Source organism: Aotus nancymaae, unplaced genomic scaffold (assembly GCF_030222135.1).
Source record: "Aotus nancymaae isolate 86718 unplaced genomic scaffold, 86718_ANA_hifiasm-v0.15.2.pri h1tg000041l, whole genome shotgun sequence".
NCBI classification, from domain to species: domain Eukaryota; kingdom Metazoa; phylum Chordata; class Mammalia; order Primates; family Aotidae; genus Aotus; species Aotus nancymaae.
The window spans coordinates 2,292,396-2,314,964 of record NW_026988455.1 but is presented as its reverse complement, the minus strand read 5'-3'; the positions used below and the strand labels follow the sequence as shown (position 1 = coordinate 2,314,964).

The following is a 22,569-nucleotide window of genomic DNA, read 5'->3' as shown; positions in this document are numbered from 1 at the left end:
TTTGTTTTATAGCTTAATATGTGGTCTATCCTGGAGAATGATTCCTGTGCTGATGAAAAGTATGTGTATTCTGTTGCAGCTGTTGGATGAAATGTTCTGTAAATATCTGTTAGATCTATTTGGTCTAAAGTAGTTTCAATCCAGTGTGTCTTTCTTGATTTTTCTGTCTAGATCATCTGTTCGGTGCTGAGAGTGGGTGTTGAAGTCTCCAACTGTTACTGTATTGGAGTTGATCTCTCTCTTTAGGTCTAATAGTATTTGTTTTATATATCTGGGTGCCCTGGTGTTAGGTGCCTATAGATTTAGAATTGTTATATCCCCTTGCTGAATTGATCTTTTTATCGCTATATAATGACCTTTTTTTTTTGTCTCTTTTCACAGTCCTTTTTTGAGACAGGATCTTGCTCTGTCACCCAGGCTTGAGCGCAGTGGTGCAATCTCAGCTCACTACAACCTCTGCCTCCCGGGTTCAAGCGATTCTTCTGCCCTGGAATGCACAGTTCCTCAGCTTGGCCAAGGCACTGTTACCTGAAGGAGCAGTGTGCTGCTTTATCTCATGCCCTTCAGGGTGTGACTTTTCTGTGTAGGCCCAGGCACGGTTTCCTTGGGAGACATGGCTCCACCAGTACACTCTTTCCTCAGGAGGCAGTGTGCAGTTTCAGTTTTTTGAAGTTGTATACCAGTAACATACTTACTTAAATGATGAGATTTATGATTTAAAAGTTGGTACTCTGTGTAATAATGTGGATCTAATCTAATATGTAATAGTATCTAGGAAGTAACTAGTTGCCAGAAGGTGCAAACAAACAAACAAACAAAAAAGGAGATAATTAAGGAAGTAACTAGTGATTTACTTTGTTTAATCAGTTAATGTTTCTTCTAGTCCAAGTCAAGGTCCTTGTTGTACTGCACAGTGTGCATTCAAGTCAAAGTCTGAGAAGTGTCGAGATGATTCAGACTGTGCAAGGGAAGGAATATGTAATGGCTTCACAGCTCTCTGCCCAGCATCTGACCCTAAACCAAACTTCACAGACTGTAATAGGCATACGCAAGTGTGCATTAATGGGGTAAGCATTTAACTTTATATGTTTTTAAATTTTATTTTAGAAAACTTGTTTTTCAGAATAATTACTGATGCTTAAAGCTACATAAAATAAGTAATCTTGGTCTCTGTTTAAGTAATATCCCTATCTATTCCCCAACAAAACCATGAATATATTATGTGGCATATAATTAGCTACTAACTTGTCTTTCATATTTTCATGTACACGTGGTTGATATTATCTAGAGAAACATAGTTGTGCTGCTCGGCATGTGACTTGTCTATAATATTTACGTTTTATAAAATATTTCAGTAGCCTAAATAAAATTACTCTTTTGGTCATCTTCTCTGAATATGAAACCTTTAAAGCTTTTTTGGCTGAATATCACTTTGCTCTATGTGAAGAAAATTAAATTTTTCTTAAAATTAAACCATAATAACCAACATAAAATTGGTCTCATCTCTTTCTGTTTTTATTTTATTTTTTAAAGTTGTCATTGCTTTATAAGATTTACTATGTTGCTTGCATTTACTGTTTTTCAAATGTTTTCAAATGTATGCAGTTCAGTTCTGATACTCATCTGTGTTTGTTTTTCACTTTTATTTCCATTTAAATATTTTGACATTGGAAACTTACACTTGCTTGTCTATTACTATAAACAATAGGTTTGACTGTATAGGGATTAAATAATTTGTCTTTTATTTTTCTTCTAGCAATGTGCAGGTTCTATCTGTGAGAAGTATGGCTTAGAGGAGTGTACCTGTGCCAGTTCTGATGGCAAAGATGATAAAGAATTATGCCATGTATGCTGTATGAAGAAAAGTAAGGCTTTTAAAAATACAAGAGTATAAAATCTGCCTCCACCTATTATTTTCTCCTAAATTTTAAGTGTTAAACTTTGACCTATAGTTTGGCCAGATAGTATCCAGCTAAATCTGTCCTCTTGAGGAAATTACAGATGTAACAGAGCATTGTGTCTCTATTATTAGGGTCTCTACAATGTTTTAAAAATGATAAACTAGACAAAACATTGCCATCTTTACAGCAGTAATTTATATAAACACTGTCAGAAGGTTTTAAAGTCATTGTGGACACTAAATCAAGACTTGCTGGTTGCTTGTTTACTTTGCAACATTTAATGTGAATTACTAATGGTGTTATCCAGCCTAACTAGAAAAGGTCTATATAACATGTTATGGTAATGATTTTAGACAGTATTTTTCCCCTTTGTATTTCCCCAACTAGAAATCTGATCTTCAACTTATATTTGAATCTGATCTTCAGCTTGTATTTGGCATTTCTTTTCCAGTGGACCCATCAACTTGTGCCAGTACAGGGTCTGTGCAGTGGAGTAAGCACTTCAGTGGTCGAACCATCACCCTGCAACCTGGATCCCCTTGCAATGATTTTAGAGGTTACTGTGATGTTTTCATGCGGTGCAGATTAGTAGATGCTGATGGTCCTCTAGCTAGGCTCAAAAAAGCAATTTTTAGTCCAGAGCTCTATGAAAACATTGCTGAATGGATTGTGGTAAGTGTGTTTTTTATTTACAAAGAAACCTTAACTTAAAGCAGTTTGATCTTAATTTTACTTGGCCAGAAGTCATCAATGTTATGAGAAAACAACCTTAACTATTTATATTAGAATTACTTTATGTGAAGATTTTTAAAGTTCCAGTATCCCTGGTTATTATTTTATTCTGAAGTGATCAGAATCATGTGTATTATTCATAGATTGCTTAGTAGGTGATGGCAGTCATTCTGTTTTTCTGTGCTCCTTAGTTCATCTCCTGGATGTGTTACTTCTTTCAGTGCATATTATTAGGGCATTTTCATAGGACTTAAAATTTTCATTTTATTTTATTTTCAAGAAAACTTGTTTGCCCAAATCATGGACTAATTGACGATTTTTCCTGATCTTTCAATATAATCTCTGTGTCTTCATCTTGTTTATAATAGGAAATGTTGAACAGAGTAAGATCAGATACACAGGTAGATGTACTAATGATTATGGATGTTCATCCAACAGTAATCCACTGAATGCTTATTTTTAAGCCCACGTTTCTCCAAGTTGTATGAACACTGAATTACCTGATATTTTCTTAAAAGATTTCCAAGAATGACTATCTCAACTTAAGTGTTCATGCTTTAAAAGTAATTACATTAAAATATCTATAGGAAACTTGCAAATGATCCGTTTGAGATTGTGCTATAATTGAACTGAATGTAGTTTGCTTTGGAAATTGATTTAGAACTCAGATTCCCCTTTCTCAAATTACTTTTAACATACGTGTGTGTGCGTGTGTGTGTGTGTGTGTGTGTGTTTTCAGGACTATGGATACTGTAAAGCACAAAATATTTATTGGTGTGGGAGGTCAGCCTTTTTTTTGGTATTCTTCTAATAACATTCTAGAGTTAAAGTTTTATAGTTACCTCCAGCATTAAAATGATGTTTACTGTTTCTAGGACACATTAGAATGTGTGGTTTTTAGATATGTAATGATCATGTAGTAGAAGGATTATTGAAATTGGATTTAGGAGATCTACTTAGGTTTCAAACTAAATAGCTGAGCAGTTGACTTAACTTAGGTTTCCTTAAAACATGTTACTCTTTTTTTTACTCCTATGCTTGTTGCTTAATAAGTTCTAGTAAATACCTGTCAAGCTGAAGTTCTCATCTGGTACCATGGTGTAGTGGAAAGAGCACAGGTTTGAGAATCATGTAGGATTCAAGTAATCTTTGGCATTTATCAATTCTGTGACTTCAAGCAGCTTACCTTTCTTGCCCCTTCTTTATTTTCAACTCAACTATTTTTTTTTCTGATTATCTCTAATAAGAAATGTTGAAATTTGGTATACTTATCTACTATAGAGGACAGCGTATACAGAAAAGGAAAGGGGATCTCAGAATTACATTCTGCTGAGTAGATATTGTGCTAGATATTTTAGAGTTTGGGCGTACTAAGTCATATCATCTAAATATAGTATTTTTTCACTTTCCTCTATTATCTCTAATTTTGACTCATTAAATTATTTAGAGTTTCAAAAGCTCATTTATTTTCACTTTAAAAATATTGAATAGACATGATCTTCTAAGTTTTTTTTTTTAACCTTTTCTCCCCATATTTTAGATGTGAGGATTGATGAAATGCTTCATAATGAATTGGCAACATGATGTCTTTTCTTGTGCTCTGGAACTAATTAATCAGACACTTTCAAGTTTGTAGACATTGACTTTAAGTGTGTGTGGAATAGAACATGCCTTTATTTTGTATCATTGTTGACAGTCATATGCCAGTTCTTTCGAATAGCATGCACATAATGTGTGAAGAGTACCACTAGGCCGTTGGTGCATTTGTGGGCATTAACCACGTCAAGCAATAAGATAATAAACATCCACTTCTTTACAAGCTACTTGTCTCGTTTGCTTATGTGCATAGTTTACTTTATCATGTCAGGGAAGTGCCCTTCCAGTTGGTTGATGATCAGGATGCTCTGGTGTAAGAAGCTGTGAGAGAAGTGAGTTGTTAGTTCCATTACTTTCCTTTGCAGTGGTGCCTGCTGGCCTTTTGTCTTCTCTCTGTGGTACACTGTGGCAGCTTTTCTCCTCATGCAGGGTAGAGTAGGAAGAACCTTCACAATTTAGAACTTCAGGGCATGGGTTATTGACTACTGCTACTGGACCATGGAAATGATTCTTTTCTGTGTTGACAGCTATAGTTTGATTTTTCCAAATACATTCACTGTGTTTACTGAGTGCCGACTGTGTGTCTGGACAGGAGATAATGATGAACATCCTTTGGATTTACCAAAGAGTCATCTAGCTCTTGAAAAGTTTAAGAGCATTCATCAATAAATCTGTTGAGACCTTGTTTCAGCATATCTTTTTCTTTAATTAAGGGTTGAGGGCATTGATTCTTTTCCAGTTTCTTCTGTAGTTGATGTGTTCTGATTTTCTGTAACTTTCATGTTAGGCTTGACGTTGTAGAAAACTGTCTTTTACCTTGACCTTCTTTTTTCAAATTTATTGTGTTTCTCCTCCCTTTAAAAATTATTGCCTGATATTTTGTGGCTTTTTTCTTTTTAATTTGTTCAGATTTATCAGGAGTTTGTATTTTTTTATTGCTAGTTTATCAAGAATCACTTTCTCATTTTAAAATTAATTTCTGCTCATATTTTGCTATAATTTTATGCATCTAAGTATTAAGTATCTGCTATTCTTTATGAATGAAAGATTTAGAGCACTGTTTCCCAAATGCTTAACAGAACACTAGTTCCATTAAGTGTTCTAGGACTTTGATGTTCAAATGAATCTGGAAAACACTGCTCCAAACTGTAGCCCTTTCTTGGAGATGTGTGAGAAGATTGTGAGAAGTCCTGCAATAAATAAATCTTTTAAACTTCATTTTACCAACTTACCTAACCCCAGAAATTTTTATCATGAAAGGACTAAGTCCTAAATATCCTCCTTAGAGGTCATTTGGGAAAATATTGATTAATACCAGTAGTTCTCAATCCTGGTTGTAGTCCAGAATCACCCTTAGGTTTGGACTAATTATCAGAATCTCTTGGCTTTAAGTATCTGGGTCTTTTAAAACTCACCAGTTAATTCCGATGAAGAGCCAGGGTTAGGAACCACTTATCTAGAACAGGGGTTGGCAAACTATGGCCTGTGGGCCAAATCCAGCCCATGCCTACCTATTTCTGTATGGCTCAGAAGCTGAGAACGGTTTTTATGTTTTTAAATGATTAGAAAATTTTTTAAATTATCAAAATGGCATTCTTTTTTTGTTTGTTTGAGACGGAGTCTCGCTCTGTCGCAAGGCTGGAGTGCAGTAGCGTGATCTCAGCCCACTGCAAGCTCCACCTCCTGGGTTCGAGTAATTCTAATGCCTCAGCCTCCTGAGTAGCTGGGATTACAGGCATGCACCACCACACCCAGCTAATTTTTGTGTTTTTAGTAGAGACGGGTTTCACCATGTTGGCTAGGATGGTTTCAAACTCCTGACCTCGTGATTCACCCGCCTCGGCCTCCCAAAGTGCTGGGATTACAGGTGTGAGCCACCGCGCCCAGCCTCAGAATATCATTCTTTTAAAAATAATATGAAATTCAAATTTCAGTATTGATAAATAACATTTCATTGGAACGTGGTCCCACACCCATTTGTTTACACGTTGTCTGTGGCTGCTTTTGTACTTTGATTAACTGCAACAGTGACTGTATGGCTCCACAAAACCTAAAGTGTTTATCTGGGCTTTTATGGGAAATATTTGCCAACCCTGATCAAGAGCAGTGATCTCAAAGTGCATTCCCTTGACAAGCAGCATCGGCATCACCTGGGAATATCATAGAAATGCAAATTCTCAGGTTCCATTCCAGACCCACTGAGTCAGTAGGTGATGGTGTATGCTTAAAAGTTTGTCTGCCATTTTTTTCCATCTCTGCGATACAATGACTCCTTTTTAAAAAGACTTGTAACAGAAATTTTCCATTTTGTCATCCTGATATGTTGAAAATGGAAGGTGGTTGTGGATCTCTAGAGTCCTTCATTGCTTTGTGGAACAGACCACATAGATTGCATAGCACTTACAAAACTTTAATAACAAAGGTGTAATATTATCACAGAGTTTTTAGCATATAGTGAGGGGACAGTTTACATCTGCTAGATGAGGGAAGCAGATTTCTCGAATGTGATAATTTATATGGAAAAGAGTGAAAATTGTGTATATTACCTTAGCTTTGAAACTGGAACGTTTTTGGGTTCCTTTTAGTGGTGTTTTATCCTGCTTGTCCAGGCTGAGCTTAAAGTAACCAAAAGTTTAGTAGCAAGTTGCTTTCGGCTTGGCAGATTGTTGCTTCTGCTGCTGCTGCTGGTGGTGGGAGTTTGAAGGACAGAAGGAGTATATAGTCAAAGTCTAGATTATAGTATTATATCTTCTGACAAAATGAAAGGAAACTTTCTGCTCCCATAGGGATGACATAGTATCATGACAAGGAGCTGTGGGCCCCACATGGTCCTGTGACCCATGGGAAGTTCAGAGTGCATTTGCTGAGAGTGATGTCTTCTCTTTGTCCCTGAAGTTTTGCTTAACATCCTTGTCTCTGACATAGAAGACCCTGACACAGAGTTTATACTCAGTAAATGTTCATTGAATGAGTGGCAACTCTCCTTTCTTTCAGACTAACAGGTGGACAATTTTATCTTTTCTTTTGAGATGAAACACATATTTTACGTTGACTATCCTAGTTAGTATTCCTTCCCCTGATTTTATAGTATATTTAAAGGAGAAAGCATGCACCTTAGCATTTAATTCATTCTCTTTTAAAAAGAAAAACTCTCAAAGGTGGCCATACTTATTAATATTCTCAGATACACCATTGTTTTGTTTAGTTTTTCTTGCTATCTTACATCCATTGCCATATTCCATTTCCTCACACACTGAATTCATAAAAGCTACTATCACTGCCACTAAAACATCTCAAGCATTGGGCTTCTAAGATACGCAGTTACCTGAAAAAATTTAGAAGAAAGCCAGGAACATTGTGCTAGAAAGAACTGGAAGTTCTCAAGGGCTTGAGTGCCATATTATATATGTGTTGATCTGCGCTGGAACTAGGTTCTTCTTACCTTTGTTTTATACAGTTTTAACCACTATTAAATCTGAGTGTGCTCTCTCCAATCTGCCTTTCTTACTGCCATAGTGCATACTTGGATGGCGCTTTATTTAAATCTATAGGCCCGTTAAGTAGCTTACACCTTTAATCTTAGCACTTTGGGAGGTTGAGGAGGGAGAATCACTGGAGACCAGCAGTCGAAGACCAACCTGGACAACCTAGCAAGACCCTGTGTATACAAATAAATATATAAATGAATTCGCGGGGTAGTGTGGCATGCGCCTGTAGTCCCAGCTACTCAGGAGGATTGCCAGAGCCCAGGAGGACAAGGCTGCAGTGAGCCATGATTGCACCACTGCATTCCAGCCTGGGTGACAGAACAAGACCCTATCTCTTAAAAGAACAAAAAAAAGAGTGTGTGGGTACTAAAAAGATTATCATTAAATCTATCAAAACCAGTTACTGTCCTATCTCTGTTGTAACAGCCTTGTCACATTATTTGTATGTGTTAGGCAATCTAGAAATAATAAATGAGCTGTTAGTTATGTGTCAAGGTCAGTACTTAAGTAATGACTTACCTGTAATAACTAGTTCAACAGGTATTTGTTTTGTTGGCTGGGTATTGAGGTAGTAGGATATAAGTTCAGGGAGCTCACAGGTCAGTTTGGGATAGAGAAGACAGGCCAGAGAAACATATTTTCAGTCTTTATGGTGTTTTCACAGAAACTAGGAGAACCTATTAGGGGAAGCCTTTAAGGAGGTAGTGCCAGAGCAAAGGTGGTTTTTTTTTGTTTGTTTGTTTTTGAGACGGAGTCTTGCTCAGCCGCTTAGGCTGGAGTGCAGTGGCACGATCTTGGCTCACTGCAATCGCTGTCCCCCAGGTTCAAGTGATTCTCCCATCTCAATGCCTACTGAGTAGCTGCGATTACAGGCACCCACCATCATGCTCAGCTATTTTTTGTATTTAAGTAGAGGTGGGGTTTCACCATGTTGGCCAGGCTGATCTTGAACTCCTGACCTCAGGGGATCTGCCTTCCTTAGCCTCCCACAGTGCTAGGATTACAGACGTGAGCCACTGCACCTGGCTGAGCTAAGTTCTTAAGAACTGGTAGAAGTAGAGAGTACAGAAAGGTTTTATGGGGACAGAGCATGTAAAAAAGTCACAGAACTATGAATTTTCCAAAACAAACTTTTTTTCTAGTTCTTTTCTTTTGAAAACTTTGATTATTCTTTTTTTAATTGACAGAGTAATACATTCGAAAGTAGGCTTTTTTTTTTTTTTTTTTTTTTACCCTGGACCCCTAGTCTTTCCAGGATGGATTTCTTGTGTATTCTTCAGAAACTCTATATCACTCTTAAAGATATATACCTTTAAAAAAAATGGAATCATACACACTTTGCTGTACTTTATCATGTACTCAAGTTTTTGCTTTTGCTTTTTTTCCTCTATCCTACGTAATGGTCTATCTTGGAAATATTTGGTGGGAAGCATTTGAAGAGGGGTTTGACATAAAGGAGTGACATGGTGAGTTCCATATTTTAGGTATCCATAACACTGATGGCCATATTTTCATAAAAATTAGAGATGAAGGAAGGAAATGTGTTCAAGATAATAATGAATGTTAGGAATAGAAGTGTATCTCCTGTAACATAACTTGCCCATCAACCTGAGAAAGCTAGTAGGAAAGCTCTTAACCCTTTGCACTCATGGATTGGCTCACATTAGAGGTGTTACTGCTTCCCCAACAGGTGTTTTGGAAATGTACAGTGATTGTCAGAGGAACTGATGGAACTCTGCTGGCATTTGATGGATGGAGCCCAGGGATGCTAAACTTTTTGCATTACTCAAATGGTCTTGTACTGCTTTCACAGACTGAGGGTAGCCTTCTACCCTGTCTTGCAGTAAATAGCAGGTCAATTATTTGAGGATGAATAAAAACAAAAACTAATAGGAGTCTATGGAAAACATATGTAATAGATGAATGGGAACATCACTCTAAAGACTAACAAGGAAAGCATAAGTCTGAACATGATTTTTATAGACCACAGAATAAAAATTTTAAAAATCTGGCAGTCTCAAGAAATGGCTTTTAAAAAGTTGATTGTAAAGTTTTAATTTCTAAGCCAGATTCAGTCCCATCAGCATGTTTTGTATATTCTACACATTGTTTTGAGAAATTTCTTACAAGTTTGCCAGCATCTAAAAACAGATTTTAAATAAAAATTCAGATATAGTGCTTCTCTTGAAAAATCAGATCTTTAAGCAGTAAGGTTGAATTGTATTACATCTTACCTGCCATGAAAGCATTTGAGTTTGCAGTCCCTGCCATAACAAGCAATGTGAGGGACAACCATGATACACTTTTTACAGATTGAACAATAAAAATGAAAATAAAGAGAAGGAAGGTGTCTGTGGGACTCTTCTGCACAGAGATCTAATCTGAGAATTAAATAAGCCTGAGAAATGACACAAGTCTAAATCATTCTAAATTTGCTTTGAAAATTGAATATGTGTGTGTATGTGTACATACATATGTATGTATGTATAGCTCTCTTTCCCTTTTTTTGTTTCCTCTCCTTTTTTGAAACAGTTAATTCCTAAAGCCATTAGGTGAGCCCAAGGAAGGTAGGCATCCACACCAAATTTGGGGAGCTGTAGTGGCACAGAGCAGAGTGTTGGAACCTGACCAGGTTTGGAAGGTGTGAGATGGGGAAGACTACCAGTGTGGGGTTTCAGAGCCTGAGCAGGATGAGAAGTGCACCTCTGTGGGGGAGTGAATGACATGGGATGTCAAGAGTGCAAGTGAAATGAGGAAGGTGTCTACATAGGAGGGATAGGACTAAAAGAAACCAGATCTCTTTGGAGAAATGGCTGATTCCAAGGCTGGAGTCGGGAAAGAATGAGATAAATCAGAAACTTCTTTTTGGTCCAGAAAGTAAGAAAGTGCTTAAAGAATAATGAGGACATGTCCAAAAAATGAAATAATGTCAGTAATTGATATATATATATATATATATAATAGGAAACCATGAGGGAATAAATAAATAAATGAATACATTGAAAGTTTAATGAAGAACAGGATATTTACATACTTCCATATTACATCCCTACAAAATATTGTCTACAAAAGAGAAACAAGAATCATGGTAAAGTTTGGCAGATAACACCGTGATCCAGTGAGCAAGTTAACATTAGCAGTAATGAAATCAAAATCATGTGTCACCTGATAGGATGCAATGAGAACCCAGCATCTGTGTTATTTTTACCAAAGATGTATGACCTGAATTTGATCACAAAGAAACACCAGAGAAACCCAAATTGAAGGACATTCCCCTACAAAATAACTGCCCTGTAATCTTCAAAAGTATCAAGGTCATAAAAGCCAAAGAAAGACTGCAAATTTTCCAAATCAGAGGAGACTAAAGGAATATGGTAGCTAAATATAATACAGGATTCTGCACTGGATTGTATTGGTACAAATGGCAAAACCTGAATGGGGTCTGAGGATTAAATGTTAGTAATACACCAGCACTGATTTCCTGATTTTGGTGATTGTCTTGTTACCTAGGAAACCACCCTTATGTTGTAGAAATCATAAGCTAAAATGTTCAGGAGTATCAGCATGATGCTAGCACCTTACTCTAAGGTGCTTCCAGATTTTCTAAAAGTTTTTTTTAATTTGGTGGGTCAGGGGATGGAGTCTTACCATGTCGCCAAGGCCGGAGTGCAGTGGTGCCATCTCGTTTCACTGCAACCTCTGCTTCCCAGGTTCAAGCGATTCTCCCCTGTCAGCCTCCTGAGTAGCTGAGATTATAGGCACCTGCCATCATGTCTGGCTACTTTTTGTATTTTTTTTGTAGAGACGGGGTTTCACTCTGTTGGCCAGGCTGGTCTCAAACTCCTGACCTCAGGTGATCCACCCGCCTTGGCCTCCCAAAGTGCTGGGAACCACTGCGCCCTGCCGCAGATTTTTAAAAGGTTTTTGAATTGTACTGGCAACTTTCTTTAAGTTTGAGACTATTTCAAAATAAAACAAATTTTTAGAAAGTAGGAAAGTCTTTATGTGCACACAGAGAAAGTGGCTTGGGAAATTTTGCCACAACATGCCTTTTAATTTTAGCATTACTTTCATTGATGCTAAAATTAGTATTACCTTAATTATATAAACACTGCTAGAAAAAGTAAACAGTGTAGAATGTGCCTTTTAATTTTAGCATTACTTTCATTAATGCTAAAATTAGCATTAGTATTACTTTAATTACATAAACACTGCTGGAAAAAGTAAACAGTGTAGAAATGGTACCCAGTTTGTTGTAAGTCCCTAAGTCATAAAAATCTTCCTAAATGGTAGTTTTGCTGGAAACATTTAGTATTAACTATATATGTGTTACAATAGTCTGTGTTAAATAAATGTGAAGGTTCAGTTTTAAAATTTTAAATATTTTGTATGATGTTTATTAGTACATGTGGTCTTAAAACAAAGTTTGAACATTTGGAATTGTCAAATAAGACTTTAAGACTAGACACAGTAATTTTCCTATAAATTTATCAATAATTTTTGAAGGTTTTTTTACTTGACTAATTGACTTGTTTAATATAGGTCAAGTTAAAAGTGAAGTTTTGGTTTCTTCTAAGACTGCATAAACTTTGCCTGCTGCTAATATATATATTTTCTTCCACTTTTCATATTTAAAAATATAATGTAATGAAAACTATATGTGTGTAAAAATTAATTTCATAACAGTAGTCTGAGTTTCAGTTCCAAATGAAATGAAAGAGGAAAAGGGGGTCTCAAAAGATAGAATTTCAGTCTTAACTTTGGTAATTAGAAAGCAATATAGGTTAAAGAATAATTTTTTAAATCTATTCATTAGTAGAATTTAAAGCAAGTTACATGCTTTCTAAGCCATGGGAAGTATAAAAGCAAACAAAACTTGTATACGAGTATAAGAGGAGATCCTTTTGTAGTTCATAAGTGTGATGATTGGGTTTTCACAGTCATGTGTGACATGTGCCTCCCTCAAACCTTGTTCTCCCCCATTTGAGGGGGTAAAAATAATAAGGGGGGGGAAAAGGAAATATTTAAGCTAGAAAATATTTAATAACATGGGGAAGTACAATGTAACTATATGCAAGATGACCCCAGTTTAGTATTTGTGTTCATGTGTATGACAGATGTTGTTATATACAGAAAAGAGACTGAAAAGAAAATCAGATTGAGTAGCTTCCTCTAGGAGTTGAAATTCTGGGTGATTTTCATTTTCTCCTTTAAACCTTTATTTATTTTATTCATTTATTTGATTTATTTTAACAAGAATAACCACTTTATAAACTTTACAATTTAAACATATTAATAATAGATATGTGCAGATATCTAATATATGTATACAATTCCTAACCAACAAATGCTCTTTAAAAATTTTAATATTCTATTCTATGTTTATATACTATTATTCTCTTCTATGTTTTGTATACTGTTTTTCTATTCTATGTTTTATATACTGTTAAAAATATTCTAAAATATTTTGTAGATTTTTTTCAGTGGAAAAAATCTGTTTATTTTTAGGCTCATTGGTGGGCAGTATTACTTATGGGAATTGCTCTGATCATGCTAATGGCTGGATTTATTAAGATATGCAGTGTTCATACTCCAAGTAGTAATCCAAAGTTGCCTCCTCCTAAACCACTTCCAGGTAAGTGTATTTGAGCAAGATACGTAGTTATGTAACTCAGAATTGTTTAGCAGGTAGAATTGAATTATAAATGAGTCTTCAGTAATTAATGTTTTAGTACTTTCTCCCTAAGAATGGGATTATTGGATGAATGATTTAGTTGATATTTGTGTGCTTTTTGTCAATCCAGTCTAGTCAGTGATTGCTCAATTAATGCTAATTTGTCCAAGTGTCTGAAAATATTCAAAACTGGAAATTTTAATTTTTGCTGTTTTCTTTTTTTTTCATATTCTAATATATTCTCTTGTTTTGATTATGGTAGTTAAACTACTTTAAAATTATTGATCTTGCTATTCTAATAGTTGTGCTTCTCATATTGTTGTCCTTCCTTCCTCTTTTCTTTCCTTCCATGTTCCCTTCCTCCCTCCCTTCCCTTCCTTCTTTTTCTTTTTCTTTTTTCTCTTTCTCTCACTATGTTGCCCAGGCTGGATTCAATCCTGAGCTCAAGAGGCCCACCTGAGCCTGCCAAGTAGCTGGGACCACAGGCGCGTGCACTGCACCTGCCTCTCTTATTATTTTTAGTGTTTGTTTGTGCTCTTGAAGTATTTTCTGGTACATAAGCTCATTTTCCACCAGAGTGATGCTTATGGGGAAATGCAGATCCCAGTTTGTGGGAGAGTCTTAGGGTAGAGGATTCATTCATCAAATAAGCACAGTCAAGTATTCTCCATCCCTGAAAACAACTCTTTAGTTCTTGTCTCCACCCTTTACCTCTCAGGAGACATAGCATGAGGAAGGACCCTCTTTAGATTAGCTGTGGGCATTGGGAGAAGAAAAGGATAGGAAATAAACCCTTCATATTATTTAGTTCCCTCTCTTTATACCTCCCCCTCTCTAAGGTATTTGTGGCTATTCTCCACAGGTGTGGGGACAGACATTGTCTCAGGGCAATGGCAGGGGAGAGCCAGAGGTAAATGACAGCAGTTCCCTCTCCTACAGCTTTCAGACTTCTCATGAAGTGTCTTGCCTCAGGCAAATACACTACCTTATACAAAGTAGTTCAAAACTAGGTTTCTTAAACTTTTTCTCTGTTTTCCCTCAGTTCACCTGCATTTACCTGTCTGGGGCAATACAGCCAGTAGTCATGCTAGGACAGTATCTTAGTGAGAATTACAGGATATTTGATTTTTATATCATTGCTTTTCTTAAATTCACAATATTAGTTAGCACTCTGGAACTTATATTAGTATTTAAGGATTTCTAAGGGCCACATGACACTTTTTAGATACTATTATTAATTATGTTCTCATTCATTAAAACATTTTGTGTATATTGATTTCATTTTAAGTAAATAGCACCTTTAAAAACTAAGAAAACTAGCTGTCATTTATTGAACCCTTAGAAAAAGTGTTAAACATTTTTATATGAATTATATCATCTTTACAACAGACTATATAAATTAATTATCATCCCTGTTTTGCAGTCTAGGCATCTGAATCTCAGGTTAAGGCATTTGCTCAAAGACACTTAGTAATTCCTCATGGATTCTGTCCACAGAATCTGTGATATTAATCTAAATTAATATAATATTTGTGGCTGTTGAGCACTGAAGTGTTGCTAGTTTCCATTGAAATGTGCTGTTTTAATTAAAATACATACCAGACTTTGAAGACTTAGTATAAAAAATATTTTGTTAGTAATTTTTTATATTGATTACATATTGAAATGGTACTTGGGCTATGTTAATTTAAATAAAATTTAAAATATTATTAAAATTATTTCACTTTTTTAAACCTTTTTTGTTATGCCTATCTGAAGATTTTAAATTACATTGGTGGCCCATGTTACTGAACAGCATTGAACTAAAACCTTTCTTACTGAAACAGCAGCTTTGTTTTTAAAGATTACAAAGCTCATGATCAATAAATCTGTTTTGCTTTTGTTTGTGGCTCACAGGCACTTTAAAGAGGAGGAGACCTCCACAGCCCATTCAGCAACCCCAGCGTCAGAGGCCCCGAGAGAGTTATCAGATGGGACACATGCGACGTTAACTGCAGCTTTTGCCTTGGTTCTTCCTAGTGCCTACAATGGGAAAACTTCACTCCAAAGAGAAACCTATTAAGTCATCATCTCCAAACTAAACCCTCACAAGTAAACATGAAGAAAAAATGGCAAGAGATCATGTCCTCAGACCAGGTGGAATTACTTAAATTTTAAAGCCTGAAAATTGCAATTTGGGGGTGGGAGGTGGAAAAGGAACCCAATTTTCTTATGAACAGATATTTTTAACCTGATGGCACAAAGTCTTAGAATATTATTATGTGCCCCGTGTTCCCTGTTCTTCGTTGCTGCATTTTCTTCACTTGCAGGCAAACTTGGCTCTCGATAAACTTTTACCACAAATTGAAATATATATATTTTTTTCAACTGCCAATCAAGGCTAGGAGGCTCAACCACCTCAACATTGGAGACATCACTTGCCAATGTACATACCTTGTTATATGCAGACATGTATTTCTTACGTACACTGTACTTCTGTGTGCAATTGTAAACAGAAATTGCAATATGGATGTTTCTTTGTATTATAAAATTTTTCCGCTCTTAATGAAAAATTACTGTTTAATTGACATACTCAGGATAACAGAGAATGGTGGTATTCAGTGGTCCAGGATTCTGTAATGCTTTACACAGGCAGTTTTGAAATGAAAATCAATTTACCTTTTTCTTATAATGGAGTTGGTTTTGATACTTATTTTTTCTTTATCACATGGCTGCTATGGGCACAGATGACTATGCTGAAGAACACTGTTAAGTGTTGTGCAAACTGGATATAGCAGCATACTACGTCAGAGTTCATTATGTAAATGTCTGGTTTCTGCTTACATATTTTAAACTTTCTAATTAAATTCCATTTTTGAATTGGTAGGTGAAATTTTATTCATGCTTTGATAGAAATTAGGTCAATGAAATGATTCTTTTTATTTGTATTTTCCATATTTCTGAAGTATGCTAATTATGTTTTCTGTCTGATACAGAAAAGTTGTGTCTTTATCAAAATATTTGAACAGTTTTTTCAGCATATCATCACTGATCATTGGTAAACCACTAAAGATGAGTATTTTGCTCAAGTAGTAGTTAAGATTGTAGATAGGCCTTCTGACATTTTTTTCCCTAAAATTTTTAACAGCATTGAAGGTGAGACAGCACAATGTCCCATTCCAAATTTATTTTTGAAACAGGTGTAAATAATTGGCATTGTAAAGAAAGAGAAAGCAAAAACATTTAATGTATTAACAGGCTTGTTGCTATGCAGGAAATGGAAGGGGCATTACAAAAATTTAAGCTTGTGACATTTATTGTTTCTGTTTTCCAACTACATCACTTCAATTAGAAGTAAAACTATGATTTTCCTGACTTCACATAGGAGACAAATTTAGAGATAGTTGAAAAGATTTCTGTGTTTTGGCTTTTTTTTTTTTTTTTTTCTTTTTTTCTTAAGAGTATAAGGTTTACACAATCATTCTCATAATGTGACACAAGCCAGCAAGGCCAAAAATGCTAGAGAAAATAATGGGATCTCTTCCTTGTAAACTTGTACAGTGTGCGGTGACTTTTTCAAAATACAGCTTTTGTACATGATTTAGAGACAAATTTTGTACATGAAACCCCAGATAGACTATAAATAATTCTAAACAAACAAGTAGGTAGATATGTATGTAATTGCTTTTAAATCATTTAAATGCCTTTGTTTTTGGACTGTGCAAAGGTTGGAAGTGGGTTTGCATTTCTAAAATGGTGACTTTTATTCTGCAAGAGTTCTTAGTAACTTCTTGAGTGTGGTAGACTTTGGAACATGTAAATTTTTTGCTTGTAATGTTATCCTGTGGTAGGGTTTTGGCAGGTACACACACTGCCCTATTTTATTTTGAATCTAAGTTAAATGTTTTCTGAAAAGAGATACATGCACTGAACTCTTTCCACTGCGAATCAAGATGTGGTAAAATAAAAGGATCAAGACAAATGAGATCTAATACTACTGTCAGTTTTAATGTCCACTGTGTTTTATACAGTATCTTTTTTTGTTCACTTTGGAAATTTTTACTAAAAATTGCAAAAAATAAAGTATTGTGCAAAGATGTAAGGTTTTTTGAAACTTGAAATGCATTAATAAATAGACTTGATTAAATCAACTTGAAGGTTCTCTACTCTTTGAACTCTGAGAACTATCACAAGAGGCTTCCCACCAGACAGCGTTTTCTTACTAAATGAAAGAGATTATTAAGCAGAAAGAGAGTTGTCTCTTCCTACAGAAGTATGGATTATCTTTATTCCTATTAATACTTTGGAGTCCATGTAGAAAATTTCCCATTAGATACTTTGTGTGCACACAATAAACCTTTTTAAAACACCCAACTAATGCATTACATTGTTTCTAATCAATATTCAGTGCTTGTTTTGGTGGAAGACCTGAGTCATTTTGAAAACTTATGGTCTTGTTTATCTGTGTTTTTCAAAGTTTTGAATGCTAAGTACCTCATTTATTTTAAAAAGCCTAGTTTAATGATAAGTCTATTTAAAATTTTGAGCCAACATTTTTCGGTTCATAGCAAATATGGAGAGAATTGACATTTCAGTGTTATCTAGAAAAGGAATTGTAAGCCCAGAATAGTTCCCTGCATGGGGTAATCTGCTTCAAATTCTTTTTTTAGTCAAGGTCAGCTATAAGTAATGCTTATTAAATGAGTAAATATATAATACTTTGAGAGTTACTTTGTTAATTTAGGACCATCATCAAATGTATATTATATTTAGTTATTTATGAAACTGTCAATATTAATTTGGGTAATTATAGTTATTTTTACTTGTAATTGACTGCTTAAATTCTGTTGACAGTCCCTTCCTCCTTCCTTCCCCCCCACGTCTCTTCCTCCCCTTTCCCTCCCCAGTTTTATAAATGCAGGCACCAATTCACAAACAAAATCAGAAATAAAATAAATGTATTAACCGCTTCTGAATTTAGCGTTCCCTGTAGTGTCAGGCAATGTCATGCAGTTTGGGGAAGCGTTTATTTAAGGAAATGACAACTTTCTCTGATCAGTCTCGTTTTGTGAGATGTTTTTGGCACTGTGCTTTGGGTGCCTCGTTTTTGTCACAGCCACTGACTGGTGAAAACTGATTTGTCCAAGCTGAGCAAACTACTTGACCCTAAGTCCTTGTCTTTGTCCCTGTAGTAGGACCTCATTATTACTATTTCTACAAAGATGGGATTGGTGTCCTTGGCATCTATGAAATTTTGGGGGCTTGTGCATGAGAAGGCCTTTCTTATTGAAGGTATCAGCGTCAAGCATTATAAACCTGGACAGTTCACTTTCAGGAGTACAAGAAGAACTATTCATTATCCATATTTAAAGGGTCAAGGTCTCCCAAAACTAACTGCAAGCCGAATGTGCTTATAACTGCTGCCAGGGATGGTTCATCTTTAGAGAAGTCATTAAAGTTGTAAAAAATTTTACTTTCCCCAAAACCACGTTCAACTTCTTAGAAACTAGAGAGGTGATTGGTTTGCCCCACAGAAAACAACTTCAGCTTCAGCATCTCTCATGTTATGTTCCTGATTAAAAACAACTTCCATTTGATACACTTTTCCCTTTATTACCAGTTTAGTTTTTTTTTTTTATTTTGTTGAACCATTACATTTTGGGTCCTTTTTTTTTTTTTTTGAGATGGAGCTTTGCTCTCTTGCCAGCCTGGAGTACAGTGGTGCAGTGCAACCTTCACCCAGGTTGAAGTAATTCTCCTGCCTCAGCCTCCTAAGTAGCTGGGATTATAGGTGTTCGCCACCACACCCAGCTAATTTTTGTATTTTTAGTAGAGTCGGGGTTTCACCATGTTGGCCAGGATGGTCTCAGTCTCCTGACCTCGTAATCCACCCGCCTTGGCCTACCAAAGTACTGGGATTACAGGCATGAGCCACCTCGCCTGGCCCTATTACCAGTTTAGTTTTTTTCATTATTGTTTCTGTATTCAACTCTGTATATGATTAGGATATAAATTGAGCCTTTTTGTTTTATATTGCTGTATTGTTTATGTGTTTTAGATATATACATGTATGTACTATTTTCAGTTAGAAATGCACATATTTTATAGTTGATATGCTCTTCAGAGCAGCTCTTCTCTTATAAAAAACAACAAGACATTAGGTAAAAACAGAGGGTTGAGCAAAATATTAATTAGTGTCTGCTTTTTCCTGAAATCTCCACTAAAGTAATAGGGTCTAGGGGTAATCGAACAAGGACAAGGTGAATTGAACAAGAACAAAATTTTGGAAACAGGGAAGCAGATAAAGGAGTAGTACTGATTTGACAGACCCAGAGAAGTCAAATCCTAAACCAGCAGTGGAAATACAGAGAATGGTGTAGTTAGCACTGTTAAGATTTGAATACCTGGCAGGGCCGGGCACGGTGGCTCACACCTGTAATCCCAGGACTTTGGGAGGCTTAGGCGGGTGGATCACTTGAGGAGAGGCTGAGGCTACAGTGAGCCACAATTGTGCCACTGCACTCCAACCTGGGTAACAGAGTGACACTCCATCCCTAAAAGAAAGAAAAAAAAGATTTGGGTACCTGGACTTCATGACTTTTTTCTATGTGTGTGATAAAAGCATAATACACTTTTGTAACCCACCTTTCTTATTTAACAGTGCATTGATACTGTATATCATATTAATGACTATAAGTATTTCTATGGATGCATTGCATGGTTTTTTAAAATTAATTTCCCATTGTTTGGACATTATTGTTTATTATTTTAAACAATTCTTAGGAAAATCCTTACCCTAATAATAAAATAAATTTCTAAAAGTGGAATTGTTGGAATAAAGGTTTTGTGAGGGTCATTGATAAAAATTATGGTACTGTCTCCTGGATAGATGTACCAAGTCTTACGCTCACAATTAAAATATATGTATTTTTAAAAAAGCAGAGTCCCATCCTTAGAAACCCACATATATGCAGCCACATGAATTTATCAGAAACAATAATAGAAGCCTCATGCTTAATTAAGTTGATAAGCTTTAGACATAATCCAAAGGAAAGTCAGATTTAGTGGCCGAGTTGTGGTCTCTAAATACCATTTTCTTCAAAGGAACCAGACTCCTTTGAATAAATTACTAATTCCAAGTATAAGAAAGAAATGTACAAGAAGAACCTAGGAAACATTCTTTTGTACTAGAGCTCTATCAGAAAGATTAAGGAGGCACCTTGAAGCTACCACTGGCCAAAACTGAGATAACTTTAGCATCAGCAAGGATAATACCAGCAAGAGATTGAAACTCATTGTATTATGTTTAACTCTATGAGTTAATAATGGTAGTGGACAGAATCTTAGTTACCTTTGGGCTATGCTTTTAAAGACATTCCAGCTACTAAAGAGAAATGACAGAATTAGGATAGCACCATTTTACTCTCCAACAATTGGTGATCTAGACAATAATCACCAGTGACTGCTAACCTCATGAAGAGTGAGCAGTCAGATTTTGTGCCTCCTAATGGAAGTACATATACCACCTAAGAAGCAGTTCTGCCAAAGTCACATCTGATCATGATTAAGCCTCCAGCTCTAACTACCACTTCATTAGAAATACTGGGAACAGAGAGACAAATGTTATACAAGGGACTCAATCAGCAAAACCCAGACTCTGGAAAACTACACGACCAATGATGGCCCTGCTTCTTCAACAACAGAAATGCAAGGAGAAAAGACAGTGATGGGTTAAAGGAGACTTAAGAGGTATGTCTATCAAGATGATTTATGGGCTTATTCGGATACTGATTTAAACAAACTGTTGGCACCATAGGAAACGTGAAAATTAGATATTTGATATTAAGGTTTTTAATAATTATTTTTAGGTGTGATGGTAGTGTTACATTTTTAAAGGACCCCTTTTAGAGATGCAAATTGAAACACTTAAAAATGAAATGATGTATAAGTTTTTGCTTAAAAATAATCGAAGGATTGAAGTTGGCTAGTGTGTGTGGATATAGCTGAAACAAGATTGCGAGTTAATAATTATTGCAGCTGGTGTTGGGCACTGGGAATTTATTTTACTATTTTCTCTACCTGTGTTTATATTTGAAAGTTTCCATAAAAGTTTTAAAAATGTGGCCGGGCATGATAACTCACACCTGTAATCCTAACACTTTGGGAGGCCGAGGTGGTAGGATCACTTGAGTTCAGGAGTTAGAGACCAGCCTGAGCAAAATAGCAAGACCCCATCTCAAATAAAGAAAAAAAAAAGTTTTAAATGTGAATCAAATTCATATAGAAGCTGATATATTACTCTTTTTATTTTAGCAGTAATTCATGATAACGACCTGTATTCATAATGATTTTCAGAATGATTGTTTTAGTGGAATTAAACTTGAACCAGTCAAGCTAACATAATTAATTATATTCTGCTCTAGTTACAATGAATAATTAATTGATTGTAACTGCTAGGGTGAACTCTTGAAGCTATCTGTCATCCAGCAATCTTAGCGAGCAGACCATTGGGTCTCTGCTTTCTCTCTCTGTGTTGTGGGGCTACTAGCTACTTAAGTAAAATATTTGTTTTCTCTTAAACATGTCAGGGAGTGTGGTCAGCTTATGCACATTAAGTCTGTGTGTGCCATGTTGGCATAAATGTTCAGTAGCTCAGTACAGTAAACTAGATTCTTCTGCCCTTGTTTAAACGATCATGTTCCCTGGAGGTGGAAATAGATCTTTAAAAAGATATCCTGTAGTTGTTTGTTCTCAGTGTAAAATGAGAATAATTTGATAGAGTGTAGGTTGTCTTACATAAAAAGTGCTTCCATTTGCATGAGATTTAGAAATCATTTTGGAAAAATGAAGGTTATTTGGTTATACTGAGCAAATTAAGCAATTTTATTCTTTGTTTTCAATGAATATTTTACTATGTTTTTCTTCCCTTGTCCTTTGGGTATGGGAATTAGCCTTTGTGTTTCTAAATACAACAGGCCGATTTTTATAAATTAAGGTGTCAATATATTCTTCATTAGTTTTGTGATTGTGGTTGGTTTTCATTTTTCTTAAAAGCATCTGTAATTTAAGTGAACTGACTTGTTAACCATTTTCCTCCTTCTCACTTGAAACGTATCAGAGATGTTTGGAATTCTTTGGCTCTTACAGTGTGTGTTTTCTGATATGCATTGACCAGTTACCTTACTCATTCGACAGATAC

At 35.6% G+C, this 22,569-nt stretch overlaps 1 protein-coding gene and 1 pseudogene across 2 annotated transcripts in view; both read left to right on the top strand.

The window, feature by feature from the left end:
• ADAM10 (ADAM metallopeptidase domain 10) overlaps window positions 1-15,725 on the top strand; it is a 153,433-nt gene extending 137,708 nt beyond the window's left edge. For both annotated transcript variants that reach the window (XM_012443127.3, XM_012443128.3), the window contains exons 12-16: window positions 884-1,067; window positions 1,757-1,865; window positions 2,353-2,573; window positions 13,226-13,352; window positions 15,288-15,725. In XM_012443127.3, coding sequence (XP_012298550.1) covers window positions 884-1,067; window positions 1,757-1,865; window positions 2,353-2,573; window positions 13,226-13,352; window positions 15,288-15,382 — 736 coding nt within the window. In that variant the 3' untranslated portion in view covers window positions 15,383-15,725. The remainder of the gene's footprint in view (window positions 1-883; window positions 1,068-1,756; window positions 1,866-2,352; window positions 2,574-13,225; window positions 13,353-15,287) is intronic.
• LOC135268729 (small nucleolar RNA U13) lies at window positions 12,616-12,706 on the top strand (annotated as a pseudogene).
• Window positions 15,726-22,569: the final 6,844 nt, after the last annotated feature.